Here is a 19,468-nt window from a genome sequence, read left to right as displayed (position 1 = left end):
ATTTTCTTCATACTTTACCCTGACTATATCTCCTCCCCAACTGAAATGCCTCTTAAATCAGGAAGTCCCAGGAGGGTGCATGTTTTGGGGCTGGTGGGAGAGACAAGAACATGCTGTTGTTGCACCAGCTAACTACAGTGGAATAAATACTGCAGATGAGAAATACTGATAATACCAGTAATTCAAAAACCTCAGAGTTCTATCCCTTCTTCACTGTAACAGGCAAGAATGCTTGAAAAAAAAACTTTACTCTGAATAGCTCTTCCTATAGGGGTAAGAATATGAACCCAAATCACCAGATTGGTCTTTAGTCCCATCCAGCAGCATGAGACTAGTACATAATTATTTTAATAGGGAATGACTTTCTGTATCTAGAGTTGCTACTACTTCATAAACATGTGAGACTTCATCTGAAAGACCATTAAGTCTGTAAATTTTAAATAATTTAAATGACTCCTTGTATATAAATATTTCATTTAGCAAATTGATTTCCAAATGAATTGCATGTAAAGAAGGACCATACTAAACACTGCCAGCACACATTTAGTTATTCCAAGACAATGACAGCACTTTAATGCTATTCAAAAAACAGAATACTTGAGGAGGTCAGACAATTTTTGCATAGGCATAAAGTTTAAATGCCCAGGCTTAAAAAATTCAACCACTTAAGCTGGACACAGTGCATATTGCTTTTCTACCACTGTTTAAACAATTATAGGCAAGGCTGCTTAGCAGCAAAGAAGGTTCAGTTTTTGGTGGATGCAAGACATAGAAGCCCATTTATTTAAAACAAAAAAAAAAAAAAAAAAAGGTGCACGGCTTTACACTTAAACAAGGTATTTTAAAACCCTACTGCCTCAGAAAGGCATTCCTTGCTTTTTGTAATTATATGACATTCTAGGTGCTATTAAGTGTTTTAAAACAACAGAAGTAGTGATACATAGCCTTCAGTACTTAAACACATTAATTCTCTGCTCTTATAGTAAACTGCACTCATGCTTGAAAGAAAAAACAAAACAGGGAGAGTGAAACACATTAACTACATAGATCCAATACTATTTCAGACAACATAGTATAAATCATGTGGAAACAAACCAGGCAATTATGATGGAAACAAATCTAGTGATACAATGTGTCTGGGGTGGTCCAAATGGTTTTGTGTTGATTCATAAACAAGTAAGAGTATGTTGTATCAACACACTTGGACCACTGAAACAGAACTTTAGGTTCTTCTACCTAAACCACACAATATAGTTCTGAGAGCACCAAAAAGGAATAATGATGCTAAAAATGAAATCAAGTAAAGCTTTTTTTTTTTTTTTTTTTTTTTTAAATAGTGCAGACCACACCTAAAGGATTGAAATAAACCATCATCAATTTCCTATTTTCCCTGTTCCTGTTTTGGGATGTTCAATACAGGGGACAAAATATTAAGGAAAAAAAATCTCTCTTGTCAAATGAGAAATTAAAGTAAGCATATGCTTGGTTTTGGATACAGTGTTCAGTTCAATGAAATGAGAATAGCAGTTCCCCTCCCTTACCCCCATTTCAATCTTTTTCACCATCTCACATGAAAAAAGTAGCGGGAAAGAGTCACAAGACACAATGACTTCAAAACACAATCCGGTATTTGTAAACAACACTTTCCCCTGCAGAAAATCTGCAACTGCCAGTTGCAAGAAAAAGCAGCTCCTAAGATAAATCAATTAGCTTGCTAATTTCTCCCCCTCATTTATTTAGCTCTGCACTGTATTTGTCGTAATTGACTATAATTATGTTAATTACTAACTCCAATGTAATTACTATATTTATTGTCATTGAGCACACTATGTACCCAAAGCAAAGCTGGCATTTGTCGGCCATCAAAAGAAGCGCAAACTGTCGGGAGGGGTTTCTCTGAAAACTGGCTGATATACCTTCAGCAAATGAAAGGGCAAAAGAGATTTCATGCAATGCTAGTTTGAAAGCACCAGTTCATTAAGGATATTAATTTTCTGATAACTACACATTTAAGCATGACACACTGGAGCAGTATCTACAGGATTTAGCAATTATTAATGCGTGACAGTTTCAAATGCTAAGTGAATCAATTAAACAGCAGCATTCACAATTTGAGAAGAGATAACTGCTTCATAACTGCCTAAGACTACAATTTTCACATGACAAAAAAGGGCCATTCAGGCTCCTTCAAAACCTGACAGGTCAAGAAAGAAGTTTGAAACAAAAGCACCTTATAACCATCATCTCTCCTCTTTACTTGTCAGATCAACTTTGCTAGTGTCTCCGCTGAAATGGCATCACCATGCCAGCTGCCACAAGGTGATTTTTCATGTCTTGTCAAAGAAATCTTTTATTCTATTTGCTCTGCATTAACATGTTACATTTATTGATCAAGCCCTTTCTGCAGCCACAGCAGGGCACTGTGCTCTTATGCCTAAGGGGGCTTTGATGTCCTGGTGACATTCTAGACCGAATAATGCACATACTAAATGGATTTAATGCAGAAATGTGTTTGTGCATGACAGCTACATTAATAACAGCCCCTCACACTGATAAATATGCAATTGCTACTATTAAGAGTTACCCAATTATGGTGAAAATATTTCTCTACCTTATAAATAAATCCATCAAAAAGTTTTAACAATAGTGCATTTTCTTAAACATTTTTAAATGCTGTAAAGATCAGTCCAAAGCCTTTTTAAAAATGTCATGCTTTAATTCTTTTTTTCTCTATTGTTGTTCATCTCCCCATTCTGCATCTTATTCCTGCAATGACAAGTGGGTATGGTAAAAGAAGAGCCATAAACAACATTTTTAACTACCAGGAAGAAGATGCCTTGTTATAACACAGGCCACTTGTCCATACATGCAGGCAAGAACCCAGCATACAGAAAGGACAAAATATTTCTAGCTCTCCAAAGTCTACAGTGAGAAGACTCCACAGCCCAACATGATAGCAATCAGTGAGGACCACTGCAAACTAAGATTAAGGTTCAGGAGAATGTTTTGGACATATGCTCTCCTAGTATGGTGGTAAATGCACACAAACAGGCACAGACATGCACACACACAGTGTACACATTATTAATGCCCCTAGCAGAAATAATTTGCACCCTGGGGAGCAGGAAGAGATATCTGTATTTCAGTGAATGCAATTATTGGATTAATCTTCCCTCATTGGCCAAGACCTGAGGTTCACTCTCTCCTCCTCTTCAGCAATTAGCCCCAGAAGGAATGTTTTAAAGGAAAAAAGGGAACAGCTCACAAACTTTGAACACTGAGCACAGAATCAGAGGACTAGCATATCTGTGAACCAACCAGAATATATTACTTTAAAAAATGCAACATCCACTATAGCATGTTTGTTACCCAAGGACCAGAATTAATTTTATCTTCAGCATTTTCAGAAAGAAACCTAGAAGAGATATAGGATGAACAAGTTAGGTCTTCCTATAATTTCTCTTTTCCCTAAGACAATAAATTGTACATGACAGATATATCTACAAATCTGTGCCATTCATTCTATACACCTTCTACCTTCTAACAGCATATCCTTACTGCTATGTTTCTTTTAATTCAAGTTTATCAACAAGCTTCTAGCTGCTTCCCTACTTTCAAACCAACCTATCACTTCCAATCCCCCAGATGAAGGAAATGGAATGAGAAGTTAAGCCTGCCAATAATTCCCTAGCAACACCTCCTCTACAGCCTCCTGTATATGAACTCTTATCCCACATATTCCTTTCCTCCCCCCCACCATGAAAATATACTTGTTCCTATTTGTCATAAAACAGACAATTCAGCATCCTATTAATAAGTACTAATTTCACAGCCCTGCATTTAGCCAACAAACACAGCAGAATGAGAGATTTCAAATTAGGGACTTGGGGGGAGCAAGAGTGGCTCCTTTCTAATGGTAGAAGTTCAAGCAACCTACTTTCCCACCATAAACCCAGATTCAAAAATGCTGCCACAACCTGTCACAGGACTGAAAATGACCATACCAGCTTATTTGTTCCATGTAACAGACCCCATCAGTCTGGGAGTTGGTCTGAGCAGAAGCAAAGAGGAACAAACAAGCAGACAGTAAAACTCTGCAGGAAGACAATAGCCAAGGATAGGATATCTTTTCTCTAGCAGTACAAAAGATAAGAAAAAAGAAGAGGGTCAAGTCTAGCAGTTTTCTCTTTAAAATAAATAAATAAAATAAAACAAAGATTTTCCTTCAATAAGTCCTTGTTTCTACAAACTTCTTCTTTCTCTTCATCTACCACTAGGATTCAGTTCTCTCTCTCTTACCCCTCCAGACACAAAGTTTCCTTCTTACTATTTTTATACCTTCCGGTTTTTTTCTATTTAAAAAGGCAAAACAAAATGGTCTTCCATTACCATTGTGAACAAGCACCTAGCTTCCTCCACCATGAGATGTTTGGGCCTACATGCCACTTGTAACTTAGAAGCGAAAGAACATCCTTCAAAGGGAAGCAAAAGAAACATGGTAAATTGCGCATAGTTAAAGGCATTTTTGTCAGAGTTACTTGTATAAACATGTTATTAAAAGTAAGCAAGTATGTAAATAGACTATGTAGGTTCTGCACCAGTTTAAAAAGGAAAATAAAAGCAGCAATCACACCTTAACTTATACTTTCTTTATAGTCAGGGTTGTACAGGTTTAAGAAGAAACAAAACACACAAGGCCTTCAGGTGAGAGGACTTCAGCAGTCAAAACCACTGCCTAAATATCATAGGTTGTCCCTGCGTTTGTAAACTTTTTTGATGAGGAAACACACAAAGTCAGCCCAAACCTAAGTGTATGCCTGTCCTCTCCAAAGGAATGTGATGGGATACTGGGGAAAAAAGGAGGGAAAGGGTGTAAATATATATCAGAGAGACCACACAGTTGGATCCCTAAAACTGTCTCTTTAAAGGAAGTAGAACATAAGTCAGCTGAACCTAGTTGTGGGAACTATATTGCATAAATTGATAATTGTCTCCAAATGAATGACACACAATGGAAAAACACAAACATGCAGAGAACCTCCACCTTGTGTACCACGTTAAAATGCGACAGGTGGGCACAGTACAGTTATCTCTTGGTAGATATTACTAGAGTGACAAGTACCGTTCACACAGTTTTTGTTGCCTGCCTTAAAATAGCCTGCTTAACTGATCCTTTCCTGATTTACTCAAGAAGCATTTTTGTTAACAAATCACTATGTACTACCTGCTCTCAGCTGCTTTATACTGAATAGTGAGGGAAGGGGGAGTACAGTAATCAATACTTTGTGAAGGACCTTGAGAACAATTAACTGATGTAACCTGCCAATTGTCTTTATGTGTGAGGCAAAAAGTTCTTGATTTTATCATAGATAATACCTCTAGAATTCACTAATGCAATTGTTCAAGAAACCATGATACTAATAACAAAATTCATATAATACATCACATTAATCTTATCAGTAGAACATCTGAACTAATTATGCAGGATCTATACGTTTTAGAAATTATCTACAAAAAAAATTTGCTACATTAATATGAAACTAAAGGAGGATCTAGGGCTAAACATCACTTGCTAGAAGCAGAAACACAGTTTCAAACAAGCTAAACATAACATGGTCAAACCAAAATGCAGCATCTTTCCAGAAGAACATGGTACAAAACAACTGCAAGTATAATTATGTTTAATGGTCAGCCTTTTCCAAGCAATTTTGCACTAGGTAAATATATCATAGCAGGAGCTACAACTGTAATTAATTTCATCTGAAGGGAAAAAAGCAAATCTTCCCATTATTCTGTGTTAATTTAAGGTCCCTATTAGGAAAATGTTTCTATTGCTGGACTGATAGACATTTTTAGCATTTATGTGGCTAAAAATGGCTCTGTGGTATACTGTCTACTGTATACAGATGCTCTTCTGGCAAACTACACTTTGTGGTAGCTGCAACTATGGTGATATGGAAACACTAGCACCTTGTGGGGAAATTAAAAAAATATATTCACTAAAATGACTGAGTTTGGAACCTTTGCTAGATCTTTTCCACTTGGCAGCAGTGATAGGTGATTGACAAACATCTTACTTGTCCCTCAATAAGCATGACTGACAAAACTTACTCCCACACCTCTTTTTAATCAACAAATAGAAGGGGCTAATAAAGTGTTTAACTAGTAATTTAATGGGGTGGGGAGGGGAGAAGGAGCATCTTTGCTACAAAACCACCTTTAAAACCAATCCAACCAAATGTCAATTTTTTTTTAAAACTGTAATAGCAAAGCGCAGTGTCATTTTTATCTACTAATCCTACTGTTATATTTTCTACAAAATTAATTGGTATATATAAATAAATATAACCAAGTGCTCCTCATGCTTGGAAAAAAATCAAGTTTGAAAAAGTGATTTGTAAAGCAGAGAGCTACAAAGTGCTTTACCCCTCCACGAACATAATTTTTCAGTCAAAAAGTTATGCTAGTTAACTTAATACATGCCCACACACTCCTGCATTTTAGATTAACTGAAGACCAAAAAAAAAAAAAAAAAGACTAGTACAAGTTATCCACAAATAGTGAATCACTATTTCTTTTGCTAAATATGACCCTGAGCATCTCCAACAGCTACTGAAATCTATGGTACTTGAGGAAACTCAGCAGCACGAAACACCTTATTGAGCCATCTTTAAGAGTGTGTTTGTGAAATATTGGGTCTACACTGCCAGAAAACTGGTATCATTCCCTGCCTTTAGCCTGAGTTGGTGTTTTCCCTTGGAAAGGGATCTCAGCTGACTTCTCAAAAAAATCAGCTCCTATGTCTAAAAAAGCTAGAGCCAAGACCCCAAATAATATGTTCTGCTTGAGATAAAGAAAGAGCAAGCATTATTCACGAAATCAACCATGTTTTGGCAGTGTGGAAGTGATACTGTAGCTGTGATGAACCAGGAAACATGAGGGGCAAGAATTTTTGTAGAACCACCACCAGGTTTGGCTAGAAATAACCAAGCTTGATTATCACAGTACTCTTCCTTTCAGTCTTGAACAGTCTTTCCCAGGCACCTGGGGAAGGGTACTGTGATACCAAAAAGCTTGTCCAATAGGGCTGTGCAAAGTTTTGCTCGCCAATTTGATTCAGTGGAGATTTGGCCTAATTTGGTGGCCGAATGTCAAAATCCAAATCAAATCAGGACATCCTTTAATTCAGGAGTGTCCAACCCTTTTGAATGTAGGGCCGAATCGTGAACTTTATCACCCAGTGGGCTGGCAAGTCATATTCAAAGACCTCACAGGAAGCGGTGAAATTCAGCCGGTGAAATTCTATGGCCGGACATCAGAGCGGATGAGACAGACTCTTACAAGGGTGCCACAGAACTTGCCATCGCTTCTACCTTTAAAGGGGTCCTCTCAAGTTAGAAGAACAAATCTTCTTATGGATGCACACGATGGATGCACAAAGCTTCTAACGGATGCACAGGAGTCAGGCGAGGGCCATGGTGCTGCAGCCCACACATGCTGGGCTCTACACGTGGAGCAGCTGCTGGGCAGGGACCTGGGCCGCCCAAGCACCCCGCCTTGGGCCCCAGCACACCTTGCAAGCCCTCCCGGCAGCTCCCAGCCTGAAGCCAGCAAAAAAAAAAAAGGGGGGGCTTCCTGCTGGGGAGGGAGAAGGAGGAGGGAGAGCAGGCGGAGGTGGCACAGAGAGCCCGGGCCGGTGTCATGAGCTCGCACAGGGACCTGAGAGCCGGGCACATGGCAGTGCCCAGGCAGCCCCTGGCTGCAACTTCTCCGCCTACCGCCGGGAAGATGAACCACACAGGTGAGCATGGAGTGGTGCAAGCGTGGGGGGCCCCAGGATGATGCTTCCTTCTCCCCTGCCACAGCCCCAAGGGGCAGAGCCAGGTGCAAGCAGCAATTTAGCACAGGGGAAATTGACCGGGGAGGGCCTGGGGGGGTTCGTCCCCCCTTCCCTCAGGCACGTATGCCCAGCCGGGCTCCGCATGCCACCCGCAGCACTGGCCGGTGCAAGTTCCAACCGGGACCGCACCACGCCGCACCAACGACCAGCGCTTTCACTGCCGGCTACTCTTCTTTTCACACACACCGTGTCAGCAACATCAAGCTGACATGGTGTGTGTGGAAACCTTGTCCCTTCCCCAGCCCTTCAGCAGCCATTAGGAAGCTGCTGAGGGGCTAGGGGAGGGACAAGGGGTGGGAACAAAAGTAAACAGTGTTTACTTTCATTTCCCATCACAACACCTCAGGCCTCAGAAAATGGCTTGGCAGGCCACATGGCAGCCTGCAGGCCATATGTTGGACAAGCCATCATTAATCTTTCCAAATTGAATCTACATACCTCAAGGTACCAAGCAGCTCATGAATGCAGAGATGGTGGGGCAGATGGAGCATCCCACGGGAGCATGGGGGGGGAGAGGTCCCCAGCACACCCAGAAATGGACCAGAAGTTCTTCCAGGTCCGCCAGAGAGCACATGGGAGACCCCTACACCCCAGCTCAGCAACTAGTGCCTCCTGGGTCTGGGGCAGTACCCAGGTTCCCCCCATGGCTGATCACTGAGCTGGGAAGGCACAGGGTAGGTCCCCCTGTGAGCTTGGTGGCAGACCCAGAAGCGGACCGGAAATACTTCCAGTCCTCTTTCAGGTTTGCTGCCGAGCACACGTGGGTTCCCCTGTGTTCCTATGCCCCACCTGCCCCACCATCTCAGCATTCACAAGCTCTCCCTGGAACCTCAAGGTACATAGAAAAAACATTTAAAGCTGTGTCTATGTCCAAATGAATCAGCATCGAATCTTCAGATTCGGATTCAGCCAAATCAAATTGGGACAGTGATCCAAATCAGCTAATTGAATCACTGTCCCCAATTCAGGTCAAATGTGAATGGAGTGTGACCTGTTTTGCACACCCCTATTTTCTAAGTTTAATCTCAACCACGCATTTGTCCAGGAAAAATGTATCTTACACAAAAATTGTTGCCTCAAGAAAATCAAGCAAAGTACAAGGAAAGACCTTGTTGTCAAGAACATGAACCATCTACAGCTTCTCACTGGTACCACCTGGGATGGGAGATGCTCTGCACTCCTGAAAGTTAGGTCTGACTACCTTTTGTTCACATCAATTAAGGTAGGATGGGACCATTAAAAGTACACGTTATCCATTTCATTTATGAGTTTAGTTAAACTCAGCTAATTTTGATTGCTTGTTGTTAATCACTGAAATTTCTTTCCCATTTCCCCCATTCTACAATGCTTATGCCCCAAATGCAAGCATTTGGATATTATCCACCTATGCAATCAATATTCTCCTTCTTCCTTTTAATGTGATTAAGATCCATGTTTTGACCAATGAGATCTTAGAACTGTTGATGTAAACACTTGTATATAGAAAAAAAAGGCTTGCCTACACAACACTGAAGTGCTGTATTATAAAAGACAGAAATAAAATTAAACTGTTAACACAATGCAGAAATCTTCTCAACCCCTGACCAGAAGCAATACCTTTCTATACAACTATCTACTGGCCAATTTTTCTAACGAGCCTAATCCTCCCTACCAAGCAACAGTCTTTTTGAAACTTGCATTCCTTCCACAAAAATGGTTGTTAAGAGACAAAACAAGCTTCTTGCAGTAACTAATATGTTTGCTATCATGAAGCATAAAATTCTGCACTACAGTAATGTCAGGTTTTAACACAAGTGGCATTTGTCCAAGGAGGATGACAAATATTTCCCTGCTGAAAACTATTTCAACCACTGCCCCATGACACCCCTACTAAATACACACTCACTTAAGCCTAGGAAATGCTATGAACATATTTTCTTGTCTCATACTATAACCACTAGTATACAAGGGTTTCAATGTACAGTAATACCATGGACACTTGATATATGATATATCAGCATGTGAACTGTATTTCTACCATGGCTCAAACAAGCAACAAGGGAACCTTATCCTTTCTCTTGTCATTTCTGTCCTTAGTTTTAATTATAACAAGTTACAACTATCTTTCTCATCCTGAGCTGATTTTTCCCCTTGAAGACAGTTAACTAATCCACTTTCATTCTATCCACTGCAAAAAAGCAAACAATATTACTGGCCCATGTCAAATGACATAAGTTACTCTAATCAGTACAGATTTCTGACATTTTCTTCATAAAGCATCCTACCATCTGTTTACTCCCTCCTGCCTAAAACAGTCTCCCGCCTAGGAAGGAGCAAAAATTCAAGTGACAGTGTGTTCAGAGGTTTTTGTTTGTTTACACACACACACACACACACACACACACACTACATTTTTAAGGTAAGATTGAAAGCAGAGCACTATTCAGTTTATTTTCAACTACTTAAAACATTTCAAAAGTATTACTTTTCAAATCAGACATAATTAAAAAAGAACCTTCTCAGGATCCCCTATTACTATAAAGTTCAAACATATAAATAGTTCTTCTTAAAGCAGATGCATTCACATTTTAAAAAGCCCACAAACACATACACCTTTAAGAACATTTTGAAGAGAAGCTACTGAAATTGCATATCACCCTGTCAGAGAAGCACTGATTTCTGCCCATGATGTGGCTGAACAATGTCCTCCTCAGAGTCAGTAGCACGCTACAAATTTACGAGTCAACAGTAGTTACAATTCAAAGTATTTATTACCCATTCTGTTTTGCTATCTCTTACATATTCAATATCAGAACCTGGCCTTCAAAGTTTACAATGGATCAGAGAATGCTGGTTTTAAACTTACCTTAGAAAAACAAGATTCTAACAAGTTACTTTGAACTGTTCATTTTTACAAATATATTTAAGGCCTACTCCTGCTGAAGTCAATGGAAACAAGATGACAGTCTTCTCTGAAAACTATGGAAGAGACTTCTTTAGCATACAAAGATGTTTCTCCTTCAATTAAACTGAAAAATTCAACAATACAAAGATATACCCTTATGCAAAAGCCGAATAAAAATACTTAATAAGGAATGAATTAGGTAGAGTTCTAGCAAAACTACTGTAAAATTCTCTGTAGTTTAAAAGCAATCATGTCCTATCAAAAGCCCTATGAATTCTACACATTAAAATAAAATGACAGTTTTAAAATTACTTTAGGATCTCTTCATAAGGATAGTTTTAATAGCTCAAGTCCCACTGCCTAAAATGAATTCATCAGATAGTATATCACTTACCCATTTCAAAAGACAGTATTCCACAAAGTTAAAGGAGAATGAGCTGAGAAACACAAAACTTACCTGTAACGTGGCTAAGGATGAAACATTCCTGAACTCATTCTCTGTGGAATTTTTCTTCATGGATACATTTTTCTTCTTTTTCAGCAAAGAGCTAATAAAACTATTATCTAGATTGATGTCAAAAGGTTTTTGAGACTCACCTGTTTGTTATTCTTCCAAATGCATCCAAAGCTGAACAGCAGACAAACCTTCCACATAAAATGCATTTTGAATGCTCCTTGAATGCAGAAGATGCATGAATTCTTAAACAGTGGCAACATATAATTTGGTAACAGTTAACAGGTCTTGACATAATTTTACCCTAACCCAGCATACAACATGTTAAAATAGTTCTCTTTTGGAGATCATACAAATATACTACTCATACTATACCATATTGTACTTACAAACACATTTTTTACCACATACCTTAGCAAGTTGAAACTAAGGTCTAGTCTTTTTGCCATATGCCCATATTCTCTTCCTATAAATTCTGGAATTTCTTCACAGTCTTGGCCAATAAAAGATACCTGAGAATTGAATAAGCCAAAAAGGATAATTGGCAGCTTTCATACAGCTTCTTACTTACTTATCCGATGGCAATGCAAACAACATAGTAACTTTCACTTCACCCTTTCAAGCCACATAAGCTTCAATGGTATGGAATTATCAGTCTCTTATTTCTCTTAATAGTTATTTATTGCACGGGTGCCAAGCTCCCTTGGTCAGATTCAGACTGAGGGGCTCCTTGCCAGCCAGATAGTAAGGAACCTTGCACATGGGATCTAGACCTACCTTCAGCAGCGAGGTAGGCAGCAGAAGTGTTATTGGCCAGGAATTACTGAACCACTGGGATTAATACACCCACCACTTACCCCTCCACTGCTGACATGCCTCCCATAGGAGATCCATACACCAGAATCCTGCAGTGGGCCCCACCCCTATAATTCCCGCCCCTCCTGGAGCCCTGCAGGAAAAATTGAACCAATGGCTTGGATGACTGACACCCCTGATTTATCGCATTCATAGCCTCATGTATATAGGATTGGGTTTTTCTGACTTCAAATGAAAATATTTTTATTCAAATGACTATGAATGCAGTAACTTAACACTAAACAATCAGCACTACTGGAAATATTTTGGCCTACATTTTCAAAAGCAAATAGTGATTTTTGATGCCTACTTTAAGATACCCTAAAATGGGCCATTTTCAAAAACTACCAGTTTCAGGTGAAAGACAGGCATTGGAGTTGCCTGGAAGTCAAGTGCCAGGTTGCTCCCAAATTCAAGGTTTTAAAGTCACTTCTGAAAGTTCAGGTGAGATCCTTTCAAAATAGTCTACAAACAATGAGTCTTTGTAACATCTGTTGAGATTGGTATTATCTCTTTCCACATAACAGAGATAGAGCAGAAAGTTTTGAGCAAAAACATCCATGGGCATTAAGGAAACAAGCATTTTTGTATGACCACATCAGAAAAATTTCACAACTTTCAATTCCCAGCCTCCAGTTCAGAGTTTACATAACCTCTATCCTTTTGGAAGTTTTTAATGTTTTAATATGTATTAGGATTTTTCTCTCAGCCATGTTGAAATGGTAGATAGCTCCACAAGAGTGACATTCATCTATTCTACTACACACTAAAAAACTGCAATTCATGTTTTGAGTCTTCCAGGAATCTCCACTGAAATTAAGGTCAGGATTGAGAAATAAAAGCTGTAATGAATTCTACATCTATTCCAGCTCATTTCTCCAGTAAACTATTTGCACTGAGGTGAGCCTGAAAAAAACACTAAAAAAAAAAAAAAATCAATACAATTATGAAAAATATAAAAGCCAACTGTTTCAGTGCAGCAATTATCCTTACTGACAACTTATTACTTAGGTGCATATCACTATTTTTAATATTGAGCAAGAAAAGTTTGAGTCCACTTTATTACTAGCCTATAAAATGCCTGTGTATCCAAAATTCAGATAAGGAACAAACAAAGAAGTCATTCAGGTTCTGTTTTCAGAATATTTCATGTGCTCCAAAACATGAGCTACCCTACAAGAGAACTTGCCATTGTACTCCTCACCTTCACAAATCATCCCCTTGTCTCATCCATTCTTAAAGTGATGGCAATCAGATAATATAAAATTGCACCCCCATTCATTCATTCTTGTTCAGTAACTTCCACTAAGAAAGAGAAAGCTGACTACAGTAAACTATTTTTTTCCCCTTTGAATACACAAGATGAAAAACAGGGTGTTCAAAGTTCAGTCCAGCAATTTCTTCCCAAGAGGCATCTTTCATCACAGCTCTTCCAATAAATTCTGCTTCCAATGAACACGCTTACCTTTCACAACTACGAGGAAGAGGAAAAGAATTTTTGTTGGATAGCTGACATCCTAATGACTTGGAAATAGTGGAAACCTTCTTTTAAAAAAAAATCAATATCATTTTCCAAGTATACATCTTACTTGTATAATGGTTTTCATCCCCATGGACTAGAGAGCACTTTACACGATGCACACAAATACATTAATCACTCAATCCACCACTGAAAAGTAACCATTTCTGGGGTGAAACGCATGGTAAATTCAGAGCATCTCTGTACTGCTCCAGGAAATACCGCAGTGAGGCACTACCTGCCCACCCCATTATACATGTAATGTAGCTACCTCAGTGCAGTGCTGGACATGCACCAATAAGCATGCTGATTCAGCTTTACTTGTTCCCATGCTTCTGCCTTATTAACATGGCTACAGGACATCTACTTTGGGGTACAGAATATTCAGAACATGCATCCTGTTCTTCATGGGGGTACTCCCTGGCACATTATGAAGAAGACATGGACCTGCCCTTACAGGACAGGTATACAACATATGGCCCACCAGGGCAATCCCACTGTCCCAATAAAATTCTTCATTAAACTATCCAGTTAAATGAAAAATTATTTGAAAAGCAGAATAGCAAGTCCTATAGGGCAATTCATTACTCTCTGTGGGTAGTTACATGCTAGGCCTCTGTGGGTGCTTACATGCCTGCAAAAATGCTGAAGGCTTGCATCCATTAGAGTGAAACCCATTAATGGCAGCCCTCCATTGCCTTGCAAATAGCCCTCAATGAAAGCTGGGATTGTGTATCCTTGCAGATACTCTTGAATCCAAGGTCACTTCATCCGATGCATCATTCATCACAGCATCTGATGACATTATCTCAAACTCTTGAAAGCTTATTTATGCATCTCCTATATTTAATGTCAATCTACTATGGGCACAGTGTGAACTTAAACAAGCCCAACACACACACTTCCAACTCAATGCAAATTAACACTATAAAAGCATATAAAGTACCATTTTCAACTACTGTGACTTCCTTCGGAGCAAGTATCAGCCTTTAAGAGCTGGCCCCTTCAGCAGCCCACAACTCCTGAGCCTAAACTCCTCCATAGGCCACCGGAACCAAAATGTGATTGTTTCCAGACACCACTGCAATACCTAGGTAGAGAAGGACACCCCTATGAACACAACTTATTCCTCAGTGTTTTTTCCTAGTCAATAGGACAGTTACATAGGTATGATTATCAAAGCTCAACAAGAGCAAGGGGGAGTGGAGTACACACAGGACTTATAAGCAGAAACAGAGATATCCATTTTCTACAAGCCCCATCCAGCCTGATAGTAACCACTAGCAGTTGCCCTCTGGCACATGTTAGATGCTATACATGAAATGACATGAACTTCTGAAAAGACCTGGACCAATTCTAGTAAGCCTGAAATAAAGTGTATCTGATGAACATTTCACACCACTGTAGCTATTAGTAAAACCAGAAAAAACTGATATTCCTTGAAACAGAAGTTTTTGACATTAGCCAAATCCACATCTACCTCTTTTGTTTTAAGTAGCAACACTATTCACAATGCAGCATCATTAATTTCATAAGGCATGTTCCCAAAGTGGGATATTTAAGAAATTTTGATACAATACATTTTGCACGCCCAATTACAGACTCAGCAAGCTTCAAACCACAAGACACATGGCCACATTAAGAACCCACTGGACTTCAGAAGGGATAAATTCAGCCTCTGGCAAAGGAAGAATCTTACAAGCAACGCTATAACACGCCACAGCAACCACAGCAACCATTTCCTACGGCAGCTACATAGTTAGTTAATTGTTCTCACAACCAGCTATTGCTAGGCTCCATACAAGCCATGATTATTTTAGAGTAGCACTCATGGTGCGTCAGTCCAGCATTTTTAAATAAATATCAGCTTGTGAGGGGGGGAGAAAGGTTTTGTTTCTGTTCTTAAAATAAAGCTAGGGGTCCAACAGTAGCGAAACTGATTCTGAAGTGAAGATTTGTAAAGACAGATGGGAAACTTGGGTGTTTAAGTCCTATAAAGGAGTAACAGGAACAGGGTTCCTTCCTGCCCTTTATGCCTTTAAAAAGTCTCCACTCTAAGCAAAAGCAGAATATTATATAATGAAAAGTAATTAGTTCCTTTCCTAGAAATAACCATAATTAATTTTAGTCTGTTCCTCTTCCCCCTCGTTTTCAATCAGTCTTTAAAATTAATATTTATAAAAAGTCATGGAAGTGAAGTCCTGTATCTACTTGTAAGATAGTATATACAATAAGTAATAACAGTTCAAGCCTTCTCCTTTTATCCACAGCTCTTCAGTGAGATTTAACCTCTTCAAAAATCTATGTTACTCAGTCTTCTCAGCATAATCAACAGGAACCTATCTATTTCAGGCACATAGGAATGGCTGTGGGGTTTTTGGTTTGGTTTGGTTTGGTTGTTGAGATATAGACATAAGGGACAGATTCTCACCTGGCATCAATTGCCTTAGCCTCTGAGAACTTAGTTAAACTAAAACTAGTGACACGAGCTAAGAAACAGGTACTCATCTCAGCAGAGGTGTGAGTTAGGAGTCATTTCATTACAGCAATGGAAACAAAGCAACAACAAAAAAAAAGGCCTCCTTCTATTAGGAACAAGGACAATTCACTTCAGGAGGCCCCAGTAACATCAGACAATAATATTCAGCCACCATCAACTTGGTAGAATGTGAATCCACAACCTAATTATTAACACGCTTGTCTCTTGGATGGAAAGCTCCACACAAACTCATTCCAAACCCCCAAGCTATCCAGGCAATATCCTATTCAAAGCTTGACAAAGAGCACAGAAAAGGGAGGTTTGAAATGACTTCAGCATCAAAGATCTGAGGCATGCTCAGCAGCACTTATGTGTTTCCTTTTTGTCGTCTTGGGCCACACAACAACATTTGTGAAGAAAGTAGTGAAGCATGGGAATGGCACTACAGATACAGAACTGCCTTCAGCCTGAGAGCAAGGAAGGGGCCAGCACAGCATACAGCTACCCTAAAATGGTTACTCATCATGTTTTAGAAGACTATTTCACTGTATGGAGAAGTGGCCAGAAAAACCATTTGAAAGGCAGCAATTCACTGTCTTCATTTCACAAGAGCAGCACGTGAGGGACGGAGGGAAACTTCTTTCTCCCCCCCAAGCAAACAGTAAAACTGTTTAATGCAAACAGACAAACAACATCCACCTCTCAATTTGCAGCATATGCCTAGTGCTTCCAATAGAAATCAAATGCAAAACGTATTAATTGGGGAAGTGCAACAATTAAAAAAAAAAATATCAGTGGGAATTTGTAGCTCTTTTGAGCCTGAGCAGAAATAAAAGAAATAAGCACCTCTGGGACCAGCATCCAGTGTCTCCAACAGAGATAGCAACTCTGCTCAGAGTGTTTCTGCTAAGAAAAGCTCTGATACATCCCAGAACGATATAATGCCCAGCCAAAGAAGCGACTGAAGCAATGGGGTTTGGGTTTCCTTTTTCCCTAGAGCAAGGGCCATTCCCTTCCCCCAAGCAAAGCATTATTGCCTACAAGGACTCAAAACAGTTACAAATTACCCTCTGGGGGCTACAGGCACGTTCATCTTCCAAACATACTTCCCCTCCCAGCTTCCCATTGCCTTCGGGGCCGAGCTGCCCAGGAGCAGGGGGAGAAGGAAAGTGCCTGGGGCTGCAAGTCGCTGAGGGGAGCCCGCAGACACAGGCAGAGCAAAGCAAAGGAAGCCGGTCAAGGCAGGAGGAGGGGACCATTCGCTCAGCAACAAGAAAATCTTTATTAAAAAGCTAAAGAGTGGTGCGAGGTGAAGAGGGGCTGCAGAAATCAAGAGATGAGGCTCCTTTGGGGGGTCGGGGGCAAATCCCAGGCAAGGTGCTTCCGCCAGGTAGGAATACATATGCGCTGAGGGGACAGAGCAGGAGACAGACGTGTTGCAAAAGAGAAGGGGGGCGAGAAAGACCCACCAGACGTGCTGGTGCTGCTGCTGCTTTGCAGAGCGCCGGACACAGGCACTTACTTGAGCTCCGTTTACCACGGCCCCTGCCATCGCTGCCACCACGCCAGCTGCAAACAGAGAGGACGCGGGTACGGGACGGGCTAGCTAGCTGCAGGGCTTGGGGCAGGCAGTGGGGACGTGCTTTGGAGGTGCCTTTCATTCACAGCCTCTACGGAGGCCTCAGCCGCGGCCGCTTCCTCGCGGCAGTCAGCTGACCGCGGGCGGAAGCGCGAGCCCTGGAAAGCCGCAGCCTCGTGCGCGCCCCGCCCCCGCCCGGGGAGAGGGCGCGGGCGCCGGCCACCTGCTGCGGGCCGCACCGGGGAGCTCCTGCCCTGCCGCCTTGACGTCTGCCGGCGCTGGAGAAGCCCCGCTGCCCCCGGGGAGTGGGGTGGAGAGGGCGGGTGAGGCTGCCCACGCTCAGGGCGGAGGGTTTACACTACCTTGAGTGTAAATCTGGCTTTGCTGCAGAAGTGCTGAAACATCATCCCCCGTGCGCTACAGCAACTGCCCCGCGTCTAGGGGGCGCGGGGACATGGCTCAGAGAAGCTTGCTGGAGGCTTTTGCATGTCGCCAGAGACCCCGGCTGAACGTGCCGCGGGAGGCTCAGCAAGCCACTTTTCAGCGGGCTCCACAACTTTCCCAGGAAAATCAAGGCTGACCCGTTCCAGGCTAGTTTCAAGTGAAATGCCAGACTGAGGGAAAGGCAGTGCCGTCCTCCCCCACCACCTAGCATCTGTTGCATGTCAGGGCTGAGGGAGCCTGGCACTCTCCTGACCCTCCAGGCCAGAGCCACCTTTTGGGGCTTTCCTGCTACTCTCCATTTAGGGCAGTGTTTAGGCTTCGCTCATTGGTACCAGGGGACCAAACTAGCTCTTAACCAGCCCCCTAAGCAGGAGACCATACATCTTTCCTTCAGGTGTTTTGCCAAGCTGGTATGTTTGCTGACTCTGAGGCATCCTATTAATCTGAAATAATAACACCATCCTTCTGCAAAGAGGTAATTGGTTAGCTAAGATTCAAGATGGGGAAGAATCGGGATATTCAAGGCTGTAAACAAGCATTTCTACATTTAGCTCCTTCTACTAAATCAGTGGTTCCCAAGCTAGGCGTTGTGATGTTTACAAGCGGAAAGATAAACCCAACCGAAATTCAGGAGCAGACAGGGCTTGAAGCTGGAAATCGAGTAACCAGGTGAAAGATGTGTGAACCCCTGCACTAAATGAAAAGTTCTCCATCAAGATCTGTTTGCTAGTTCACACTTAAAGCAAACAGTGCCTTAATTTATTAATAGGATGCTACAAAGTCAGCAAACAACATGTCAAGAAGAACTACTACTATAACAGCTATAAGTGAAAACAAATAAACAGCCTAGGTTCTCTCTTTGCTGTATGTATCCTTCTCTCTCAGGGGAAGATTCTGTCTGTTAGTAAAAAATATGTCTTCCTCATTAAATTCAGTTGATGCAAGATGGTCCCTTGCTATTATTTGTATCCCTGTTTCTAATGGGTCAAATTCTGTTAATTTCTATATGTAAATTTTGTAAAAAAAACCCCAATAGTTATTTTAACTTTACATTTGTGTACATAAGCCAAATTGGGCTCGTTATTTTCTGTATTATATATAGACTACTATACATCACATTACAGATGTGCGTGACAGAAAAGATGTGTGGGTTGAAGAGTTTATAAAGTAACGTAGATAGTAAATAGTTTAATTCTTTCATTCTGACTTGCATTGCCTAGTACACGGTACATTACACTGTAAATATTCCTACTAGGGCTGTGCGACATGGCACCGTTCCGTCGACTTGCGTTCCAGCATTTCATTTCAAATTTAGTTTCGATACGAAACTACTGTTCCATTTCGTTCCATTGAA

At 40.9% G+C, this 19,468-nt stretch overlaps 1 protein-coding gene across 2 annotated transcripts in view; it reads right to left on the bottom strand.

The window, feature by feature from the left end:
• Positions 1-17,904, bottom strand: part of LRMDA (leucine rich melanocyte differentiation associated) — a 1,103,337-nt gene extending 1,085,433 nt beyond the window's left edge. The window contains exons 1-2 of one of the 2 annotated variants that reach the window (XM_090058313.1): positions 17,614-17,904; positions 11,650-11,750 (exon numbers count right to left, since the gene is read on the bottom strand). In XM_090058313.1, the coding sequence (XP_089914439.1) occupies positions 11,650-11,750; positions 17,614-17,643 (131 nt within the window). In that variant the 5' untranslated portion in view covers positions 17,644-17,904. The remainder of the gene's footprint in view (positions 1-11,649; positions 11,751-17,613) is intronic. The other variant, XM_090058314.1, reaches the window with a different exon arrangement.
• Positions 17,905-19,468: the final 1,564 nt, after the last annotated feature.

The sequence above is a fragment of the Crocodylus siamensis genome, chromosome 7 (assembly GCF_052110815.1).
Source record: "Crocodylus siamensis isolate JL-2025a chromosome 7, ASM5211081v1, whole genome shotgun sequence".
NCBI lineage: Eukaryota > Metazoa > Chordata > Crocodylia > Crocodylidae > Crocodylus > Crocodylus siamensis.
Note: the sequence above shows the minus strand (reverse complement) of the source record. Positions and strands in the feature narration are given on the sequence as shown.